Source organism: Diceros bicornis, chromosome 15 (genome assembly GCF_020826845.1).
Source record: "Diceros bicornis minor isolate mBicDic1 chromosome 15, mDicBic1.mat.cur, whole genome shotgun sequence".
In the NCBI taxonomy this organism is placed as follows: domain Eukaryota; kingdom Metazoa; phylum Chordata; class Mammalia; order Perissodactyla; family Rhinocerotidae; genus Diceros; species Diceros bicornis.
In genome coordinates this window covers 25,516,555-25,540,778 of record NC_080754.1, presented here as the reverse complement: position 1 = coordinate 25,540,778, position 24,224 = coordinate 25,516,555, and the positions used below count along the sequence as shown (strand labels likewise).

At 41.6% G+C, this 24,224-nt stretch overlaps 1 protein-coding gene across 5 annotated transcripts in view; it reads right to left on the bottom strand.

The window, feature by feature from the left end:
- The window catches only part of KALRN (kalirin RhoGEF kinase), a 633,650-nt gene that overhangs the window by 164,044 nt on the left and 445,382 nt on the right, over positions 1–24,224 (bottom strand). For 2 of the 5 annotated variants that reach the window (XM_058555948.1, XM_058555950.1), the window contains exon 34: positions 16,206–17,677. The exons of the other annotated variants lie outside the window; for them this stretch is intronic. In XM_058555948.1, coding sequence (XP_058411931.1) covers positions 17,615–17,677 — 63 coding nt within the window. In that variant the 3' untranslated portion in view covers positions 16,206–17,614. Of the gene's footprint in view, positions 1–16,205; positions 17,678–24,224 lie in introns of those variants that run through there. 5 annotated transcript variants of the gene reach the window in all.

The following is a 24,224-nucleotide window of genomic DNA, read 5'->3' as shown; positions in this document are numbered from 1 at the left end:
TGTGTGGTTTTTTTTTTGTCAGGAAGATTAGCTCTGAGCTAACATCTATTGCTAATCCTCCTTTTTTTGCTGAGGAAGATTGGCCCTGGGCTAACGTCCATGCCCATCTTCCTCTACTTCATATGGGACGCTGCCACAGCATGGCTTCACAAGCAGTGTGTCAGTCCACACCTGGGATCTGGAATCCAAACCTGCGAACCCCAGGCCGCCCAAGTGGAGCGCATGAACTTAACCATTATGCCACTGGGCTGGTCCCTGGTCTTGTTTTTTTAATCGAATCTGACAACCTCTGCCTTTTAATTGGGATGTTTAAAGCAGTTAAATTGTGATTCTTAATATGATTAGGTTTGAGTCTATTTTCTTGCTATTTGTTTTCTACAGTTCTCGTCTGTTCCTTGTTCTCTTTTCCCTCCTTTTCTGCCCTCTTTTAGATTACCTGAGAATGTTTTATGATTCCATTTTATCTCCTTTATTGGTTTATGTTATGGACTGAATTGTGTCCTCTGCCAAAATTCATATGTTGGAGCCCCAACCCCCAATGTGACTGTATTTGGAGATAGGACACTTTGAAGGTAATTAAGGTTAAAGGAAATCAAAAGGGTGGGGTTCTAATTCAGTAGAACTGGTGCCCTTATAACAAAGTGGAATGGACACTAGAGCTCTCTCCTTGGGAGCACAGAGGAAAGGTCATGTGAGGACACAGAGAGAAGGCAGCACCTACAAGCCAGCAAGAAAGCCCCCACCAGAAAACAAATTTGCCAGCACCTTAATCATGCACCTTGATCACCAGAACTGTGAAAAGATAAATGTGTTGTTTAAACCACTCAGTATTTTGTTATGGTAGCCTGAGCAAACTAGGGCAGCTTATTAGCTATAACTCTTTTCTGTTATTTTAGTGGTTGTGTTAAGATTTATGGCATACATCTTTAACTTATCACAGTCTACCTTCAAACAATATTATACCACTTCATGATAGTATATATAACCTTACAATAATACACTTCATTTGGCCCTTCTTGGCCTCTATGCTATTATTGACATACATTTTACATTTACATGTGTTACAAACCACACATAATTGGTACTACTTTTGTTTAAACATTCAATTATTTCTTTTTCTTTTAAAAATTTCCAACGCTCTTCATTTTAGTCTACAAATTAATTAGATACATTAGCTGCCTTCCAAATTATTGTAAATGATGGTTTTCCAAATGTTTCATCTCTGCAAAATGCAGGTCTCCATTTTTCCAGCCTCCAATGACACTTTCCTCCATCCTCAGCTCACCTCCAAAGCCAATACCACATATTTTCTTTTGTTGTTATTGTTTTCTTTCTTTTTTAAAATTTTTGGTCTGGCAGCACCCCAATTCTAGGTATCAATTTCTGTATTAGCTTTGCTGGAGTAATAAGCATACCACGCATAATAAGAATTTAAAGAATGAGAGCTTAAAATAATTACATTTTATCTGACGTTAAAATTTCTAAATAGCTTTCTATTGGTTAACATTTGCTTGGTATATCTTTTTCCATCTCTTTATTTTCTGTATCATTGCCTTAGACTTGCCTCTCTCTTACATCTCGTATACCTGAATTTTGACTAGAAGATCCAATTGGAAAGTATTTATATTTTAATTAATTATGTTTTAAATAATTAATTATTTTAATTAAATCTATTTGCATTTACTGTGATTAACAACATACTTGGGCTTCTTTCTCACTCTATTTTCCATGAATTCTCTTAGCTTCTTTTTTTTTTTCCTCTCTTGGATTAATCAAGATTGCTTTATTCTCCTCATTTTCCTCTACCAGTATTGAAATTACATATTCTATTTCTATTCTCTTGGTGGCTATCCTTACATCATCCTTACAAATTTATATTTTTCTATCAAAGTCTAAGTTAATTCCTAATTCTCTCCTGTTCTCAAGTCAGACAACGATCTGGGCTTGCTTTCCTCTCCTTGAGAACACTCCATTTTGTTTTGAATGACTATTATTATTATTTGTACTCAACGTTAAATTATAATTACTACCATGTTTTAGTGTTCCTTTTACTTACAATATCTTTTCACATCTATTTCCTCCTTTCTAGGTTCATTTTTCTCTTTGCAAAAAAGTAAGGATTATGAGTAGTAAAATTTTTAAGTTCTTTTATGACTGAAAATATCCTTATCTCACCCTCACTCTTAAATTATAATTTTGCTGGGCATAGAATTCTAGGTCACAAAGATTTTCTGTTAGAACATAGATGCTCTTACTCTGTTCTCTTTTAGTCTTTGTGGTAGTGGATGAGAAGCCTGTTATCAGGCTGATTGCTGTTCCTTTTTAGGTAACCAGTTCTTTCTCTCTCTTGACTTCAAGATTTTTTTATTCTTGGTTTTCTCTAGTTTCATTACACTGTTTCTATATTTCCTCATTTCTGGAAAATTCTTAGTCATGTTCTGTTTGAAAAAATGTCTTTTTGCCATCCTCTCCACTTTTTTCCAGAATTCTTTTTAAAACTACTTTTCATTCCATCTCTTTTACCTCTCTGGCTGTGCTCTAAGTGATTTCCTCACTTCTATTTTCCAATCGGTAATTCTCTATTCATCTGTGTGTATTTTTGTTTTATAGTCACTTGGTTTCAGATATAGTATTCCTCTTTTACTTCTTTGAAGATTTTAAACATGCTTGTTTAAGGCTCTTTCATACTGTTCTTTATCTGTAAATCTTGTATATACCTATGCATTTGTCATTTCTGGTGCTTTTCATTTCTCTGTGTAGATCCATACTTCCCTGTGGTATCATTTCCTTCTACCTAAGGGACTCCCTTTAACATTTCTTGTAGTGTAGATCTGCTGGTAAAGAATTTTTTTCAGCTCTTGTATGTCAGAAAAATTTTTCTTTTGCCTTCATTTTTGAGAGATATTTTCACTGGGTATAGAATTCTAGGTTGAGAGTTGTCTTTTTACTTTCAGCATTCCACTCAGAGGCTCTGCTGACTTCATGCTTGCCTGGTTTTCAACGAGAAATATGCTGTCATCCTTATCTTTGTTCCTATGTATATAGTATGTCTGCTTTTCTCTGACTGCTATTAGGATTTTTTCTTTTATCACTGGTTTTGAGCAATTTGATTATGATATGTCTTAGTGTAGTTTTCTTCATAGTTCTTGTGCTTGGGGTTTATTGGGATTCTTGGATCTATGGGTTTATAGTCTTCATCAAATTTGAAAAATATTCAGCCATTATTGTTTTAAATATTTTTCTGTCCCCTTTCCCCTTTTGGAAACCCCAATTACATCAATATTAGGCTGCTTGAAGTTGTTCCACAGATCACTAATGCTTTGTTCTTTTTAAAAAATTATTATTTTTTCTCTGTGTGTTTCATTTTGGATAGTTTCTATTACTACACTTTCAAGTACACTTATGTTTTCTCCTGCAATGTCTAATCTACTATTAATCCCATCCAGGTATTTTTCACCTCAGACATTGTAGTTTTCACCTCTAGAAGTTCAATATGGATTTTTCTTTATGTCTTCTGTGTCTCTACTTAACTTTTTAAATGTATGGAATACTGTTAATAATAACTGTTTTTATGTCCATATCTGCTAATTCTAACGTCTGTGTCACTTCTGAGTAAGTTTTGATTGATTTTTTTCTCCCTCATTATGGGTCATATTTTCCTGCTTCTTTGCATGCCAGGTAATTTCTGATTGGATGCCAGATATTGTGGATTTTACCTTATTGGGTCCTCAGTATTTTTATATTCCTACAACTATTCTTGAGCTTTGTTCTGGCATGCAGTTAAGTTACTTTGAAACAGTCTGAACCTTTTGAGACTTGTTAGGCAGAACCAGAGCCTCGTTCGTATAGGGCTTATTATTCCCCACTACTAAGATAAGACCCTTCTGAGTACTCAAGCTGATGCCCTGTGAATTTGAGGTTTCCCAGTCTGGCTGGTGGGAACAGGCACTATTCTAGGCCCTTTGTGGGCACTGGATACTCTTCTCTCTAATTATTTCAGGTAATTCTTCCCCATCCTGGAGTAGTTTCCTCATATGTATGTGCTGATCAATACTATGATGAATTCTTGTGGGAGATCCTCTGAAGATCTCCAGAATTCTCTTTCTATACTCTTTCTTCTCTCCACTATTTGGTTCTGTGAAGTCCCATTGCCTTGGTCTCACCGGACTTTCAGCTCCGTCTTCTTAATTCAGGGACACCACCGGGTTACCTCTCCCTGCACTGAAACCTGGAAACTCAAGGCAGTAAGCTAGGGTATTCACAGGGCTCACTTCGTTGGTTTCCTGTCTCTCAGGGATCACAGTGTCCTTTGTTGTCTGATGTCCAGTGTCTTGAAAATGATTGTTTCTTATATTTTGTCTGGGTTTTTTTGGTTGTTTAAGGCAGGGAGATATCTAGTCCTTGCTTCTCTATCTTGTTCCGAAGCAGAAGTCTCACATCTTCCTTCCTTATTCTCCTTCCAACTTGCTTATTTAATTACTCTTACTGTGACCTTTTTAAAACCCCATTGGGAGCTCTGGTTCATTGGGACTCTACTTTCTCCCAATCCATCAATACACTCCTTTTATCACTTTCCTTCTTATGCAGCTTGGATTCCATGATCCACTATTTCAGTAATGCTCTTGCCTCAATTCCCTTCCCCCTCTCTGCTCATTTAACCCAGCTAATTACATGGTAAAGGTTCAATATATTTTTTTAATGAATGGATAAATAAATGAATGAGAAAATAGAGCATATATGTTAGTGTCTGACAACTTCTTTGCCTGTATTTCAAAGCTAAACAGTTTTTTAAAATTTACTGCTTTATAGTACTACGTCTCTTTTATCAATAAAGATAATAATTATATATAAAATTAGGTTTAACTTTATATATAAATATCATTTTCCCAATTCTGTATTACTTAGAATGTGTGATTGTTGATTTTTCCCACTAAAAGAAAGTCATAGACTTCTGAGTTTAACTAAGCCAGTAACAGAAAAACAGAATGTTTAAGCATGAATGAAATTTACAGATAAGTTCCTATTACTTTCCAATTTTATAGATGAGAAAACTGAGGTTTTGAAAAGATAGATGATTTGGCTAAAATGTTTTTCAAAGCTCATACAGCTGGTCAACAGCAGAATTAGGACCCAAACCAAATTTCCTGACTCCAACCCAGGGTTCCTTTCATCCCATTGCGGTGCTATATTTTCTTGCCAGGGTCTGCTTGTATCCAGTACCCTGTGTTTGCAGACAATTTGATCTTATGTAATCTTATAGCACTACTTACAATAGGAGCAATGTGGAACATGGGTTGTGTTCTTACATTCAGGTAAAACATCCTTTCAAACATTAGTCAGTGATGCTACCATAGAAGATTCAATAAGTTCATATCCCTACTGTACACAGTCTGATGCCAGATGCCAATAGAAATCTCTACAGGTTAGCATATAAATAATGTAATAAATTAAGCCCTAAGATACAGAAGGGCTCATGTTCCTCTAGACTCATCAGGATATTGTACCTTCAAAAATTGATTCCTTAAGTCTAGAAAAAGTTTCAAGAAGAATAAGAAGCTTTCTCGTCGTCATACTCTGACTAGACATTGACATTAGTACTGACTCAATACGTGTAGGGCCTAATACTCACGGACAGGGCCTGGTGGAAATCAGGTAGTGGGAGTAACAGAAAGCAAACAATGAGTTAAACACGAATAACATTACTTCAATGTACACGTTTGAAATTCACACACACACACACACACACACACACTTGTTGTGTAGATCCAAAATTTAAAAATCTGAGTTAGAGCCAAAATGTAAATTATTTGCAAATATGATGTGATGTTAACTGCTAATGTAGTTATTCTGATGTTTACCAAATATTTTTAGCTCTCTGCCTTCTGGACACATAACTCAATTGTTTTTCTGACCCCTGATGGTTTTGTAGGGTCGTATGACTAATTCTGGCCATTGATGTTGAGTCATTTCCAGGCCGGATCATTTAATTGTGGGTCAAGATTCTTCAGAATACTCTTTCTGTCTAGGATGGTAATTGGCAACTTTAGAAGCTGGTTCATCAGCCAGACTTCCTGATTCCCTGTGATGAACAGAGTCCCCTGCCAACCCATTATGAACATGTAGTGTTACCAGAAATAAATCCTTGTTGTTTTAAACCATCAATATTTTTAGAGTTGTTTGTTACCACAGTATAACCTAGCTTACCCTGACAGATACTTTTGTTCTCTTCCCTGGATGGAATTGTCTCAGGCATGGATATTGGTAGGAGTCCAAGAACATTAAGAGAGTGGTAGGAAAGATAAAGTTAAGAAAGGGAAAGAGATGTAATGGGGCCATTCTAAGGCAAATATAGACACATACAAATTGAATGCAATTTGAGCAGACATACTGGATTTTATTTTTGTTGTTCCTCCTCCTACCATGATTATTATTATTAGTCATATTATTAGTTTTTTGAAACAACATGAAGATTACTGCAATTACATGCTATGACTTATCCTTGGTTTTGGATAGACATACAGAGGGAAGAGAGACCATTCTAGCTTTTGTACCTCTCAGGCTAATGAAATAGATATTCATCATACATGGTATGAATTTTGTTCTTTGAGTATTTACATTTTCTCTCTCCCAGTTGGACTGTACAATTCTTGTAGTTAAGGACTATATTTTATATTCTTTGTATGTACTTTTGGAACAGTCCTAGAGCTCAATAAAATCAAGCTGAAGGCCAGTTTCACTTGCTATCAGGAAATTGGCATCAGATCCCAATGTAGACCGTCTCTTGGGCTGACTCCAACAGATGCATCAGTCCTCACATTTTCATTTCCTGGAGCTTCAGGAATGCTTAATGAGAATCATGGGCATGGGGGTGGGGCAGGGCAGAGAGGAGAAGTGCATTTTCAATCAACACTGTGTTTGGAACTTTAGTCCTCTTTAGTGATCAACTCAGTGAAGCAAATCAAATGAGAGACATTTTTCAAATCTGACTTCTCATAGGAATTGTTTCATTTTTTTGGACATGTGCTCTGTTGGGTTTAGTCTCCTGTTTATTGCTCCTGGCCCTTGGTGCTTTTCCTTTTCCAATCTTCTCATTTGCCATTCTTAATTAGAAATGATCTACAGAGCCACGAAAGTCAAATGATATATTTAAAAACTCATGGGTGGGTAATCCAATAAAAACTGCGTTGAGAGAAGAGTCAGCATTTACAGAATCCTTTGAAGTGTCAGTGACCAAACCACATGGTAGTTTCTCACACCTTGCTGTGCACCTGGTCTTCCACTAGCTCATTTGATTATGGCCTTGGAGACTCTTTGCTAAGTTTTCAATTGCTTTCCCTGTTTATCACTTCTGGCCCTTGATCCTAGATTTTAACTTTGCCTATCAGATCATGCACCAAACCTGTCTTCTACTCTTGTGTTAGCTGGAACTCAAGCAGCATGCTCCTTGTTTTTGCCAAGTATGACATTATTCTGCAGAACTCCTTCCTACTCCCCAGTGGTGCAATGGAGGTATTTGCCTACCAACCTGGTTGCACTAAAGATGGAGAATATTTCTCCAGGTATTTCTGCACACTAAGGAGATTGCACCTGCTCTATACTATGCAATTGTACTTGCAGTACCTACTATTATCTGGCACTAGTATAGGCAGTGGGGATACAGCAGTGAAAAAAGCAGACAAGAATCCCTGCCCCTGTGGAACTTACTCTGCAGCAACGACAAATCCAATTACTAGTATGACTTGACATGGATCCTATAAAATTATACTGGTTCTGTATCCAGCTAATGATCCACATTTACATGTAAGTTCAAACATTTTTGCATCCTATAGTTTTAGTTTTGGTTCAAACTAAATTTTTATCAGGACAGACCAAAAGACAGTTGACCCATACCAGGTATGGTCAGAACCCCCCCTGCTGAGCACACATGTTGATCCAAGAAAATAGAAAATAGCCAAATGCCACATTCTATTTCTCATAGCCACATGGAGAATGTGATTTTGTTTGCCATTATACCAATTGGCTCTTGGACCAAGACCTGGGCTGCAACGAACTTGTCCCATGAAGCCCTTTTCTAGAGGGGCTAACCACTGCCATTTGAGACTAATTTTTCTATATAGCTGTGGCAGACAACTCTCTGGAGTTAGTCTTATAATGAATCTTTCTCAAGGTAAGGCTTAGCATTAGATGGGAGCTATCACACAATGAATGGGAGGGTGTGTGTATATGTGTGTGCACGTGCTAGTACCTTGCGCTCCCCTCAAAAGCTTGTCTTTGAGGGCAAACTGATGCAGCTGGGAGGAGAGAGCCAGCTTCTCCTTAACTCCCAAGTCTGCTGCCCAAGTTTAATGAGTCCTAAGTGGGGTTTAGGGAAAGGAAATGGGGAAGCTACATTTATACCACAACTGTGACTGGGCCATCTTCCTGCTATCACGGACTCAGATCTAGGTTGAACATATCTATTACTTGGGCCCAAGGAAGATTCTATATGAATTACTATCCCAAGACTCGAGCATGAATTCCTGCACCTCTTCACTGGGTTTCCTGGGGCTCAGTGCTGTTTGTGGTAAAGAGAACTGGGACTCTCTCTGCCAGTTCTCTCACTTTGTACTGGTGAGTGGGGTTGGTCCCCAAACAGGCATTTTGGAAACTATTCTTCCTGCTGCTGATGAAACTTTATCAAGTGGGACTTGAGGGGCCCTGCAGTCTGCTGGGAATTGGGAAGGTGACCAAAGGGAATTCATATTTTAAACCTACTAAGGATAAAAATACCATACTACACTTCCCAGAATCTGCAATGCCTTTTTGAGCTTCCAAAGATTTAGGAATAGTGTATTTCATGGGCTCTTGGTTCCTAGATTCATTTTATACTTGGATGATACCTGGATTTAGTTTCAAGAATCTCACCAGGTGAACTTTGATGGATGTTTGTTCACCCCATAGGGGAGGTTCTCATCAGTCTCAATGGAATCCAGGTTCCTTTAACCTAGGCTAATACCTTATCAGAAAGGCTCCCTGGGACTCCTGGTGGAGGCTGGGGGAGTAGCCTGGAGTCTGACTTAACTTCTGGGGCACACTCCTGGGCACCCTCTTGGCTCCAGTGGAGGCATGAAGGCTAGAGGAGAGGCCATCTTACCTGAGAGCTCCTACTTGTTCTTAGATAAGACCACTCCTCCCCAAGTCTTAATGCTTTTCTGGGGAGAAATGAAGAGAGATTTCTGAACCCTTGTGTGTGCTCCTAGCAGAACCATTCCCCTCCCTCTCCTCCAGCACTCACAGCCTCATTACCACTATCTGCCTGGAGACCATCTGGACTAATTTCATTATACTCTGTATCCTTGATTACGTTAGTCATGAGAACTCAGATCCTCTTCTCACTTCTTCCCTCAATCCCTGCTTACAGCCCTTCAAAGCTATATTTTTCTCTAGAGCATGTATCATCATGTGGCATTTTATATATTTTACTTATTTATTTGTCTGTATTCCCACCAGAATGTGAGCTCCAAGAGGCCAGGAATTCTTATCTGTGCTGTTTCTGTTTAGAATAGTGCCTGGCACATTGTAGGTATTCAATACATATTTGTTGAATGAATAAACCATGTAATGAATATCTAGTATTTAATGAAAATCACTAATTATTAACAATATTCATTCTCTTGTTTTTTTGGATGAATGACCCCCTCATCGACCTCTGAGAATGTATTAGCCTTTCCCATAGTCCCTGATAATTGAGGGGACTCTCCAGGATCCAAATCATCACATTACTTTGCGCATAATCCTTAACACTCCACCCTCATGTCAAACATTTGCCAAAGAGACCAATGTGTCCAATGTAACTATTGATGCTATCCCATCTCAACCCTTTGCACCCCCCCCACCATGTCTGCTCATATATGCATTCTTTTATAAGACATTTAATCCAGGAAAAAAGAGCCAGATTTCTGACCATTATAGTCAAATTTGAGGTCTAGGGCATGATGGGAAACTGGCATACGACAACGGTCTAAGCAATCACCTTCACAACACCATCAGACTCACCGGGCTAATTACCTTCTCACTTTAATTTCTGAACAATTCATTCCTCTGAAGCTAGAATGCTGGGTTGATGGCCTCTCCCAGAAGGCTATGCACCTGCCTGGTCTCACCAGCAACCTTGTGCTGTGCCATTAAACTAGAATGTCACCACTCACATTCTGTAACGCCAACCAATCAATCAGACCCTGCAAGGGTCCCCCTCTTTAATGACCTATTCCATCTCTAAGCCTGCCTGTGTGGCCTTGCAGTGTGGATAGAGAGTACTTAGATCATTTGTGATGGGCTGGCTTCAAGGCCTATGTCTATGGCTCTCTAACAAGTTTGCTGGTTGGATAGTCCCAGAAATACCAAAAATAAAGTAATATGTCAGCATCTTCAATACCAAATAAGAATGTGGAAGAGTCTGGGAAGTACAAAGTCTCCTATTCCCATTGCTAACTTCCAGCAAGCTTTGGAGGAACTGAACTGCGTAAATCAATTTTATCACTGACTTGCTCCTCTCAAGGCCAAGATACCTGTGCAAGTCCTCATGAATCTATGAGATACCAGAGCAACACCTGGAGTGCTATACTTATGGGTTACTCTCAGAGTGAGAGTGCCACACCAATGAAATCTTGACCCTGCTTCTCCATCAACTGTTTCAGTCCCCACTCCTACTCTGGTACTTCCTTTTCCCCCAATGGGTGCCATAACAACTACCCAGCAGAACTCGGCACAGCCAAATCTAAAAACTCTACACGGTGCTTGGGGGTAAGGCCCATTAAAAGGTCACATTGACAGGCAACAGAATCCCTGGACATCCTTACAAATAGAATAACACTCCTTATCCCACCACCCCAGAAACTCAAAGGCAGATACATAGAGACCCCTTCCCCATCACTGCTAGTTCTGAACCCTCTAAATTCTCCCTTTGGCTACCACATCCATGACCACACCCACTCACAGTGGGTCTGGCTATATTATCATGCCACTAGCAACCTTGATGGTCTCTGGTAAGCCTGGATACAGCACCTGTGCTGTGAAAACTCCCTCCAGGGCCAGGACAGGCTTGCAGAGCTGGCAGGAATAGGGTTCACAGGACAGATCTGAGATCCAGCTGCACATCTGCCCTGAACCTCTGTCTTGGGATCCACTATTCACAAGGCCCAACCCAAAGCAGAGTGGAGTCCGAGTCTGAGCAGCTCCTTTAAGGTGGTCAGGCAGTGAAAGCTGCTGCACATTCAGGTCCAATATAAATATGAGTAAGATGTGTTAGAGGTATTCCCTGAGCCACTCGGTCACCAGAACTACAATCTTATCTTTATCTTCCGACTGCACCGTTGGATTTCTCAACTTGTCTTCCTTTTTGCATTACAAATTTGGAATTCATTTAAAGGGCTCATATCCTCATAAAACCCTTTTTACTGGCCTTCAACACCATTCTGTGCATATGTATTTGTGTACACATATGCACACACACAAGTGCATACATACACATTGTTGGATTATGCAGCATACACATACTTCATCTCTTCTTCTCATGGATTCTCTAACACTGACCCAACCAATTCAGTCCTCTGCATCCCATCCCATCTCCTCCAACCTGTTTTCTTATATGCTCAGTCCTTGTGTTGCAGTAGGTGTGAACTACTTTTTTTTAAAGAATAGTCATTCTTTTTTTTTTCCCCCCAAAGCTCCAGTAGACAGTTGTATGTCATAGTTGCACATCCTTCCAGTTGCTGCATGTGGGACGCGGCCTCAGCATGGCTGGAGAAGCGGTGCATCGGTGCGTGCCCGGCATCTGAGCCCTGGCTACCAGTAGCAGAATGCGTGCACTTAACCGCTAAGCCACAGGGCCGGCCCAAGGAATAGCCATTCTTATAGCACACTTTGGAGTCTAAAACTCAGCAAAAACACATTCACATGAGATCTTTCATCGATACGGAATTTCTAATCATCCAAGCTTTATGACCCTCATATATTCAATTTTTCATGGCCACACGTGGAATATCTATGGCAGATTTCAGATCCTGTACTGCCCCCTTGTTACCATGCTTTTGGGCTGCTGATGCACATCTCCGTGTGTGCTCAGAACTGTGGAGTGGTGCTCCTTCCTCACCCCACTCTTCTCTTCCCCAGGTATTTTTCTTTCCTAATGATGCCTACTTTATGTTGAAGCCAAATAACTCATCAGTGAAAATGGGAAGCTCACATGAGTTTATAATCCAAATCTAGAATATACTTGAATGTTAATTATACTATATAATTTACAGAGTGACTCTAATATATGCCCAGTTCTTTGAGGGTAAGATTATTTCTATCTCATTTTTTGTAGCCTGCTCAGTGGCTCTTCCAGGGTCTGGTACACAATAAGTGCTTAATAAATGCTTATGGAATAAATGTGTGGTTCCAATGGCAACATGGGAGGAAGATGTCAGAATATCAATGGGTTGAGAGACAGACGAGGGCGGTTTTAGCAATTAAACTCCTAAAACCTTGGGGTCCTGGATAGTCAAGGACAGTATGGAAGCTGAAGAGAGACAGCTCCTTGTCACCCAGGGGTCACCGTCCTTGAGATGCACGGGAGACCTCACTCCCTCTCCACGAGGGATCAGTGCAGGACTGGAGAAGACAACCGGAAGGGCAAGCACAGCAAAGGAGGGTTTTATCTTTCATGACCATGGGTTGTTTTTTTTTTTTTTTTTTTGGTATATTTAAATCCCTGAGAAGTGATTCACCAGCCATCAGATTTAACAAAATCCACTCTCATTTTGCTGTGTGCTTTAGTGATACAGAGAACTTTCAATTATCTCGACTAATGGAATGGAAGCAACGGTACGCATAATCACAATGCCACGTCTATTTGCCTTTGGAAAGTATTATGCGGGCCTTCCCTCAGCAGGTTTGCTTCGTAATGATTAGTTCTGGCTACGGGTAATATTAAAATGAGTTGGCATTTTCCCTGTACAATAGCTGGTAGGAGAGGAGGAGAGACGCGTTTATGGCAGAGGAATCTCACGCAGGGCTTAGTATTTGCCACAGTTAACCACCCACGTGGATAATCTACTTGCAGCAAGTGGGATTTTGAACAGAGCAAAAAGCAAAGAGCGACTATGTGTCCTGGGTTTGAATGACCCAGGGGTAGATGCCCCAGCAGAAAGCTGTAGCCAGTGTTAGGAAGGGTGTTAATGGAGACAGAACACAGCACTAGGTGTAAGGCAACTGGGGTTCTCCTCTTTGATAGCCCAAGAGAAGCCACATAACCTCTGTGTGTCTCAATTTTCTTATCTATAAAATGTAATGATGACACATGTTCTGCTTGCCTCACAGCTTACCTGTTAGGCCAAAAGAGAGTAGTGGGCACACGGCTTGTAAAAGTACTAAATGCTACGAAAATGCAAAGCACTGATAGACAAGAAATGAAATATTGTTGTCACCACCTTGTCAGGATCTGTCCCTTGCCCTAACTCTTCAGTGCTTGGTGTCTTAGGCTGTGGCTTCTGAAACTTACCCCAGTTAAAAAAAATAGTCACACTTCTTAAGAATCCTGTTCTTCCAGGATAGCTACTTGGAAAATGTCCATAGATCCTAATGAATGGATGCATCCTTTCTCAGGTAATAGTTTCATTTTAACAGGGATATTCCAGCTATAATAGCTTAACCTCCCGGCTCTCCAAGTGTGGTCCTTGGACGAGCAGCATCAGCATTACCTGGGAATTTGTTAGAAATGCAAATTCTTGGATCCATCCCAGACCTACTGAATCATAAACTCTGGGAGTGGGGCCCAGCAATCTGTGTATTCACAAGCCTCCAGATGATTCTGACGTATACTCCAGTTTGAAAACCATTGTCTTAGCTCAAAGGAGAAATGGGAAAGTTAGGAACTGGGCTCTGGGACACACTACCGAGAAAATTTTATTTTTCTGAAAGAGGTAGGGGAAGGCTAATGGGACTTTTCAAATCACACTACACAGCTCTGTGTGCGTGCGTGTGTGTGTGTGTGTGTTTGTGTATGTGTGTGTATAAAATGATGACCCAGAACATCACTTTCTCGTGTAGTCTTTTTCCCAACCACCCTACCTAAAAATGCATCCCCACCTCTGATATGCCTGCCTCCCTTGCTGGATTTATTTTCCTTTGTAGCATTTACCACCTTCTATTACGCTGTGTTATTTACTTATGTATTTTGTTCATTGTCTGCCTCTCCAGCTAGAATGTATGCCCCACAAGGACACTCTGTTGTGTTCACTGCTGTACCCCCAGCTCTGAGAACTGTGCCTGGTGCCCGGTGGGCACTCAATAAATATTTGTTGAATGAATGAATGACTGCTGAACCTGGGAGATAAGAAAATACTGGGGTCAGACCAAAACACAGACACACCTGCAAGCATCCTTATTCGTCAGTGTTGCCACAGCATGGGAGCCTTGCCTCTCTGTTCCTGCTTTGGGCTCTCAAATAAGTCTGTAAACAAGGCTTGGACAAATGCCATCCTCAGGGGTTTGGTTCACTATGCTGTTTGATTATCATTGAAAATGTGCTCTCTGGTTTTTCCTAGGCATGAATAGTGAGAATAGTGAGAATAGAGAACAGTGTACTGATGGATCAACATGTTTATATGGCTAGCTGGGGTTAGGGGCCAGTCTATGGGTGTGCGACAGACTAGAGTGTGACATGGTAGGGAAAAAACAGTCTGAGAATAAAAATGAAGAGTTCTGAGTGCTGGTCCTCATTCTGCCCCTAACTCGCTCTATGGTCTTGGGCAAACTGCTGAGCATTTCTGGGTCTGTTCCATCTGTTGATCTCAATGATCTCCAAGGTCCCTTCCAGTTGTAATTTTATATCCATTCATGAGTTACTTGATTAATGTCTGTCTCCTCTGCTGGTAAGCTCCTTGAGAACAGGGGCTGAGTCTGTATTTGCCCACCTAGTTCATAATGCCCAGCACCTGTAGGCATTCAAATATTTGCTGAGTGAGCAAATCCCTATGAAAACCCAATGGTGACCTCAGCCTCATCAGCCTGTGCTCTACACAACTAAGTCACAGGGACGTGGATGTGAGTTGCAAAGAAGCTGGCCTGGCGGGCATCTCCAACCACAAAAGGAAGAGCAGGACACTGGCTCTGCACCTCTCAGCCCCCAGGCATACAGAAGTTGTACAATTCATTAAAGTGAAGACCATGCATGGGAAGTGTACACGGGAGAGCCCAGGCTAGACACTGGGCCACCGGCCCTAAGGTTTGTAAAAGCATGGGTTGGAGCTCAAAGATCTGAATTTGAATCACAGATCTGCTATTTTCTGGCTGTATAACTTTGTACAAGTTATTTACTTCTCTTAGCTTCAGAGTCTTCACCTGGAAAATGAAGATAGTACTGCCTCTCAGGATGGCTGTGAAGATTAGAGGAGATAATGTCTATCAAGTGCCTTCCCAGCATCTGGTGTGAGAAATGTGCCCAGTAAATGGAACCCTCCTTGTCTGGTTCTGCCTTCTCTTCCCCTTATAAGGTTTCTAACAATGCCTCCTTTCCCCAAGAACTGGCCTCAGTTTGTTACTAGTTCATGGGAGTGCCCTATCCAGTCTCAGCTGTAGGGGGATAAAGATTGGGATAAAAAGTGTTTCTCAAAGTATCTACCTTTGGAAATATATATTTTCTCCATTTGCTTCCAGTTTGCCTAATGAGATTTTGAGATTTGTAACTTGCCATGGCTTGATATCAAAAGGTGCAATTTTGCAAATAAAATTTAACAATTGATTATCATTTGAACCTGCTGAGTCTTATCACTGAACAGAACAAGTTTGAACTTGACTCTCTTTTCATCTGCCTTTGTCTCTCCTTCCACCTTGCTCCCTTGCCCCATCCCTGGTAGAGTGAATTATACCCCTGTTCTTGTCCGGCCCCCTCCACTCCCCCCTACACCCCACTCATCTACTATAGATGGCCATCTTTATTCTGGAAAACAAATTCTGCTGCTAGGCAACCAGAAGACAAAATTGCTGTGGTTGACATGATTCGTATTAGTGACTGCAATTGCAGTGGTGCCGCCATCATGCCAGATGTATGCTCATCACATCTGTCCCCAGCTAGACAGATCTTTCCAGAAAGCGAGATGGGGTGGATTCTTGGTAGAAAATTAAGGGCCTCAGCACTCAACAGAAAGTATTTATAAATCACTGTATATCAACAGCCTGCTTTAGAATCATTTTATTAGAACACATTCAAGAAAGTGACATACGGAAAAAAGACAGCAGCAATTCTCAGTCATGCAAATGCCCATGTTAAGGTTCTCCATTGGATTTGAATTCAAGTACAAAGACAGTCCTTTCCTGAGCCAGGTGCAATTCCAGAGAATGACACTTTTAATCGAGAGCATGTTTCCTCTGCAAAGTTCAGAACACTGAACAAGTCCCAACCTCACAAGAAGACTGTGAGATACATGGAAATGTAAACTTTCAGGATTCGAGGAACCCTTTACCCAGCCCTCCCCCATAACCCAGCTGGGGGAAGTAAGCCCAACTTCAGGACCTCTTAGAAATAACATTTAGTCTATTGAAAATAAAGCAGCGGGCCTTAAAAAAAATTAGAAAATGAATATATATATATATATGTAATGGGATCACCTTTGCCTCTTGCCTTGGTGTGGGGTTTCCAGGAAACTCCGCGTTAGGGGTTGGGGCTCTCTCTTGAGTGTCTTGGAAGCTGGAGGACTTTTTTTATTTTTTAACTTTTTATTATGAAAAATTGCAAACATATACAAAAGTGGAGAGAATGGTATAATGAATGCCCATGTACCCATCATCTAGTCTGAACAATTATCATCATATAGCCAATTTGGTTCATTTATTTCTTCTCCCACTTCCCACCTACCCCCACTCCCAACAGGATAATTTGGAAGCAAATGAAGGCTAGGACGGCGGTCTTTGAACCAGAGACCTCAGGAGTGAATGAGGTTAGGGAGGAGCTAGAAAATCTTGATAAAACCCGGGTAGGCTGAACCAGATAGAATATTTGTTGGGGCAGTGGTTGTTGCCAATATTTGGCACAGCTAGAGTTCACCCTCCTCTTCTCTACCATAAACCATCTTCTTCCTCCTCCCTCTTTCTCATGATGTGGGGGAGGCAGGCTAGATTAGAATGATGGGTTTTTCCAGATTGGCGGCCACTGACAATAGAAGCATTCAACCTGGAGAAAAACTCCAGAGATAAGTACGTCCCTCTAACAAACCTGTCCACTCACAATGCAGACCTCTAGGGCAGCGAGGGCTGGGGCACCTGGTACAAATTCTGCTGATGGGAGCCGGGGGAAGTACATCGGGCCATGGGGCCTCTCACAGGTCCCCACTGTCCCGCCATTTTAGACTTTGGAGAGAAGCTCGGGAACCTCGAGTTGCACCCAGTAGAGAAGCAGGGAGCCCCGAGGGGTGAGCCCATGGCCCAGGTGGGCAGATTTTGCCTGGAACATGTTGCCCTCTGAGCAAAGGCTGCACCCCACACCAGCCCTGCCAGAGCAGTCTCAAGAGAGGTGGGTGATGGGAGTCCAGGTGGGAGGTCCCAGCGGCGGCACGGCTAACCCGGTGAGCTGCAGGGACAAGTCCCAGGCTGTGCGCTAAACGTAAGTGGAGAAAGGATCTCCAGGTCCCAGGTGCCACCGAGGAACAAGGTTGCCATCCTGTTAAGAAAAGGGCCAGGGCTCTGTGATTTGCATATGACTTTGCAAAAATCTGCATGAGATCCTGTAGCCCTTTATAGAAAACAGAATTAAATCATCAGTGCAACCTACTGTATTTCTAGCAACCCAATGCACAGAGTGCAACCTGGCAAATACATAATCATTGTCTTAGAAGAGGAAATGGAGGAAGCAGAGTGCTGGGTAGGACTTTCCTTGGTCTAAAGGTTCAGAAGGAGCCAGCCAGGTCCAGGATCCACATGAGGATTGCTGACTGGCCACTTTTGCTAACTTTGTTAGGGCTAAAATTCATACGCTTTTCCTCACATTAGTTTCCCAATGAGCAGTCCTGCAGTGGCTTCCCAATGTCCCAGACATATAAGCAGGAGTCAAGCCAGGAATAATATAAATAGGGGCACATTAAATAGGAGGTCCTAGTGGCAGTGATCATTAGTGTTTATTTCATACCCTTTTTGTTTTGTTTTGTTTTCTTGTTTCAACTCTTTTAGAGGCCCTATGTCCTACCAAGTCTGGGCATGACATTCATTTGGCAGAAAGAAACTGAGAAAAGTTTACCCATTTATGTAGCAGGTCTTTGGCAGTAACAGACTTAAAATTCCTGATTTCAAGTGTTTCCAGGGTCCATGATATGCAGTAATCTGTAATTTTTCCAAGGCATGCGGTTGGTTGGTGCAGGCTGCAAGGTTGACTGAGGGAGCGGATTACTGAGTGACTGAGTGAAAGAGGGAAGGAGCCTGCTACAGACCCAGCTTCCATATTCCAGCGTGGGTGGCTATGCCAACTCTACCGGGCCATCTGAGGCAACGGAATCATTGTTTCTTCAAGAACAATGGCCTCTCAAAGAAAGTCAACTTCTAGTGTAATTGGAGGAGTGAAATATTCTAAAAAACAACGGCGCTTAGCCAAGAGAAAAGTTCAGGATGAATTAAAGAGCATGATTCACATTTAACTGAGGCTCAGCTCATGATGGCAAAGGCTGCCATGCAGAAACGAGAACAACAGTCTGAAACTCTCTAAGAACTCCAGCTGGGCAAAACTGTTCATTCAGGGAGAGAAAACACTTCAGCATCAAGCTGAAATGGTAGTTATCCTGAGCTGTGAGGAAGACGGGGGATACTTAGGATTCAGAAGGAAGCCAGGAGCCGTACACATGATTTGTGCAGGAACTCATGGTGAAGGTACTGGTGACCACAGAGTTCAGCTGTACCAGGGGCTTAAGAATTTTAAATCATATTTTCCTTTCCATAATGTTGTCCCCTAATGTTTATAGATGTGCTATTAGGTCTGTAGAATTTATTTTAGTGGCAAAATTTAATAGTTTTATAACTGCTGAATTTGACATTCTGCTCTTTATTCAGATATTAAAATTCTAAAGGGGAAAATAGTTTTTAAAAATATTTTTATTGTCATTATTATTAATAGCTCATTTATGTCATTGTTTTTATTGTCATTATTATTAATAGCTATTATTTATTGAGTTTTTAGCATGTGCCAGCCAAAGTGCTGAGTGTCTGGTATGAATTGTGGCACCACAACCTTATGGGGTGGGTAACACCACCACCCCCATTTTGCAGACTGAAGCACTGAGAGGTCCTGCCCAGGATCATACAACTGGCAAGTGGAGGGAGTGAGATCTGAACCGAGGTTGGTTTGACTCCAAAGCTGTCCTTCACCACTGTGCTCTGCTGCCTCTTATAAAGGCGTATCCATCTGCTAAATGATATTTGCACAGTTGCATGTTTCTGGACTCCAAAGGTCTTGGAAAGCATCTCTCACATATTTTGAGGATCCATCTTATCCTCGAGGACCTAACTTGAAGCGGTTTGGATCACTTTATTATATATATTTTCATTAGGCTTTGCAGAAATTTTTCACCCCTTTTAAACCTCAAGTTGTGATTGTCTCTGTGCACCTGCAACCTCTGTGCATCTGTCTGATGATGGTTTGATATGTGAGAGATCTAAGAAACAAATGCATGTAGGCAAACCGAACACTTGTTCTTTAAAACCCGGAGAAAATAATACACATGTATATAGGAGGCCATTATTTTATACAGCCCCTTTGGCATCCTGAATGAGTAGTTAACACCAATGCATAGCTCTTAACTTTAAAAATGACAGCCATTCATGATCTCATTGAGATGACTTTTTAAAAATCTGGCCTGGAGAAAGGAGTTGTGGAAAAAGTTTAAGTGCAAGTGTGAAAAAAAAAGGCCATTAAGTTTTTTTGAAATGCTAATGATTTCTATTATTTAGAAAATAACTCTCAGCGTGGACTTCACATACACATTCCATATCCAATCACCTTCTACCTTTGGTATTCTGATCAAGTAGGCCAGCACAAGGCCTGGGATTAGCTTTTCAAAATATTTCCCTGGTAATTCTAAGGGTCACCTGGTTTGGAATATTTAGGGCAGAAGCCTTTTCTATGTTCCAATCACTCCATTGCTGGAAAACCTGAGTTTTGCAGCGTTTCAACTACATTTTCATATCTGCCAGCATACATTGTCTAGAAGCACTTGTCTTTGGCATTTTCCATGAGGGGTGAGAATCAGTGAGACCCAGTGGCTTTTATTAACTAGACCTCCTCAGCATTCTTTTTTTGGGGGGAGAGGGGCCTATGTTGCAATTCCCCCATGTCCTCCTTTTCAGGTACGGACCCGTTCATATAAACATATTTGTTTAATATACTGTAGGCCCCATTCTAATACCAAACACTCATAATATGAGCTTTCTGAGCTATAGCATGATGTTCTGTGGTCCCTGGTGCGCAAGACACATCATCGGACATCCGGTGGTATAAAACTAGCCACAAATGGGGAACATATTTAATATAGTATAGATTTATACCCCTTCTTGTTCCACAAAGAATTTGAGGCAACTATTTTGCAAGATATTTTTAAATGCATCTTCAGTTGACTATATGTTCTGGATGTTTTTGTCTGATGGGTTAAGAAACCACTGAGGCGGAGATGTGCCTAGATTACTACTCCCATGGCTAGGACGTGATAAACAGCCTCCTCTAAATTCCTGACTCATGCCATGTGCCGCTAAGCACAGAAGACAGTGAGCGATTGACACATGCAATATATGGAACATGGAATGTTCTTGGTTTTTTGTTTTTTTTTTTGGGTGAGGGAGATTGGCCCTGAGCTAACATCCATGCCCACCCTCCTCTATTTTGTATGTGGGATGCTGCCACAGCATGGCTTGATGAGTGTTGCATAGGTCCGCACCTGGGATCCAAAACTGTGAACCCCGGCTCGCTGAAATGGAGCACGTGAACATAATAACTACACCACTGGGCTGGCCCTGGTCTTGGTTTTTTAACTCAGGTGTGTTTCATTCACTTGATCAGGAGGGGGAAATGATAGGGTTTACACCACCTGGGCCAAAATGTTACTTTGTGTGTTTCTGCCTGAATCATCCAACTGTTTTCTTTAATGGACTTGGCCCACAGAAGGTGGTATGCACAGTGGATGTCAGAAAGACCTGGGTTCAAATCTCGGCTCTGCCAATTTCCGGTTATGTGACTCTGGGCAAGTTATTTAACCTCTCTGAGTGACATTTGCCTCATCTGCAAAATGAGGATAATGATACTCACCTTGAATTGTTGTGAGGATCAAAGGAGAGGTTATACATAAAATGCCAGGCTCCTGTTAGGAGTTGAGGAAGAAAGGCAGTTGTTATTGGCAGTTGTTTATGCTCTGGATGGCCTCCTTGCAGGCAGCAGGGACTTCTAGGGAAAGGACTGTATCTCTCCCATTAGATGGAGGGATTTTGTCCTCGGTGGGGACTGTATGTGCTCTGTTTGTGTCCCTCCAATATACACTGGGAACTCTGCAAATACCATATTAACTGGGCCAAAAGAGCCTTTCTCCACCTCAAATTTCAAACTACAGCCCACACTGGAAATTTTCCTTGAGGTAGCCATCAGAATTAAAAGCTGAGATACAGAGTAAAAATATCGAATTGTGCATAGAGAAAAGACAAAAACACCATGAAATGTATTTCCAGTTTAGCTCTTTTTCAAGGATTGGTTTTGTGACCTTCGTATTTGTTCTTTCATGCTTTCTACTTTGCCTGAAGGGTCTCCTTTTGGCTTCTAGCCGTCTGTGTTTGCTGCTCATGCTGACCCAGGGCTCCTCATCCTGAATTCTGTGAGGAGGTTACTGATAAGGGCCAGTTGGCTGAGCGGCATAGTGATGAGCAGGAAGGACTGGGAAGTGGTGCAGAGTTATTCTCTGCTGTGCTCCCTCCCAAGTGACAGGCCGGGCACTCCCCACCTCCAGAACACCACCCCAGTGAAAAGAAATCAGCCACAGCGAGGAAGAGTCAATCTCCCTGTTTTTCCTCTTTCCACTTCTCCCTCTGCTCAAGCAATCCTCTGAGAGAATTATGTAGCTAGTCAGTGTGGGAGAAACATCCTTGAAAACGTTTGTTTCATGTAATTTTTTTTGTTCCAAGTTCAGAAAGGTTAGAAATGGCCTCGTTACTAAGAATTCTTATCAGAAGACATTCCCTCTGCCCTCAGACTGTGGGAGATGGGGGTGGTAAGGGGATGGAGGAGAGCTGGGTCTTGACCTAACCATGAACCTATCTGAAACCTTGCTGCCCATGCAGGGGTAACGCAGTTCCTAAATGGATTCTCTCTGTGCCCTCGCAACCCGGGTTCCAGTGTCCCCACGCTGAGCCACTCTGGAAACCCCTCCCTCTGGAAAACCAAACTTGAAACATGTCTGCTTTCTGTCTCTCCCACTGTATATCTCTTCACAAAATCTCTTCATGAATTTGAAAGTATATTTCAAGCTTTTCTTCACCTTTTCCACACTTCTCTAAACAGCTAAGTTTGAGGGGAAACCTTGATGAACTTACTGTCCCCTTGTCACCCCCAACCCCCCAATCCCCTGAATGTTCCTTCTCTTTCCTTTCATTGTCCAAAGCTCGTGACCTTCACAACCAAACAAAGTTGCCAATTCCTCAGCTCACAACCTTGGTCCATCCTGCACATCAGCCCAGTTCACTCTCTGGTCATCTTCTCTCATCTCGAGATCCTGGGGAGAAGCTAATCATTCTATTCCCTACTAGGCACCTGCTTGTCCCCTTGTCCCTGGTTCATGCAGAGGGTTGACCTCAGCAACCATCTAATAATTGTGTTCCTTCCTGTCCTTTAAAAATAACATCTATTGGGGTTTTTGTTAATAAAAGTAATTTGTCTTATCACAAAGAATTTGGAAAAAGCCACCATCCAGAAATAACCACTATTTACATTTTGGTGTATTTCCTTCATATATACATACATGCATACATATATGTATATACATATATATGTATATATGCATACATAAGCACAAACACGCACATATATACACATACACATTCCTTTTTATGTTTAACAGAAAAATTAGTCTTTCATATTTAGAGGAGAAAGGAAGACCCCAAGCATGTGGGAAAGAAAAGTAACCCCAGGCTGCAGCTCCGGGAGGCTCTTCACCTGTGCCAGCCACAGCCATGAGCTTTTGGAGCACATGACTCACTGATTTATAATGTCATGGGCCTGACGGCCATGAAACATATCCAAGATATCCCTGCTTCCCAAACCACATAGATGAGTACTCCTTGGAGCATATATGGGAAACACCTTCAGAGACACACACAAATTTGTAAATATACACAAACGGAAGTTATACACATAAAACATATCATTCAAACAAGTATTTTCTGAGCACGTCTAACTCTCAGTGCACTGCAGATAACAGAGGTGTGACACGTGAGCCTCATCTTCACCGATCTCGGGGTTCAGTTGCTGAGACAAAAACTAACCCATGGAAACAACAGCAAACTGGAAGAAGACGCTGCCTCACAAAGCACTGAAGGAAGGAACTCCAGAAATCATTCTAATAATGAAGAAGAGGTGTTCTAACAACATTCTTGCCGAGGCCAGAAATGGAGGACAGAGAAATAATTTTGGAGACACGGTGATGCAGTATAGGTGAGTAGACAAAGGCGATTATGATTTGAAAGATCCTTATACTTTAGTAAAGATAATGACACATATCTACCAGATAACATATGTTAGAGGACAGGTTTGCAGGCAGCAAGGGAACCAGGGGAGGGGCAGGATGAGGGGGAGGGGCTTGTTTATCAGGAAGCTCTAGGTCCTAGAGAATGTTACTGTGGTTTGGGGGACATACTTCTCCTCTTGAAGCTCCCAGGGATGGACTTTATATATCACACAAAAATATAAAGCCAGGCTGAGTAATGTGCAATCACTGTGATGACTCAGTGGAATGTTATTTCAGGAAGAGGATAGAGAAGGAAGGAGAGCCAAGATGGCTTAGGGGTCAAGTTGTGGATGGGGGTCTTAGACAAGGAGGAGATCTGGGAGACAGTAGAGGATGAGTTTAGTTTCGGTTCTGTTGAGTAGATGCAGTGAGTCATCCAAGCGCAGTTACGTCATCGACAGCTGGAAATATGGTACTGGACCCAAGGGTGAAAGACAAGGGCCAGAAATAGAGATCTTTCAACTC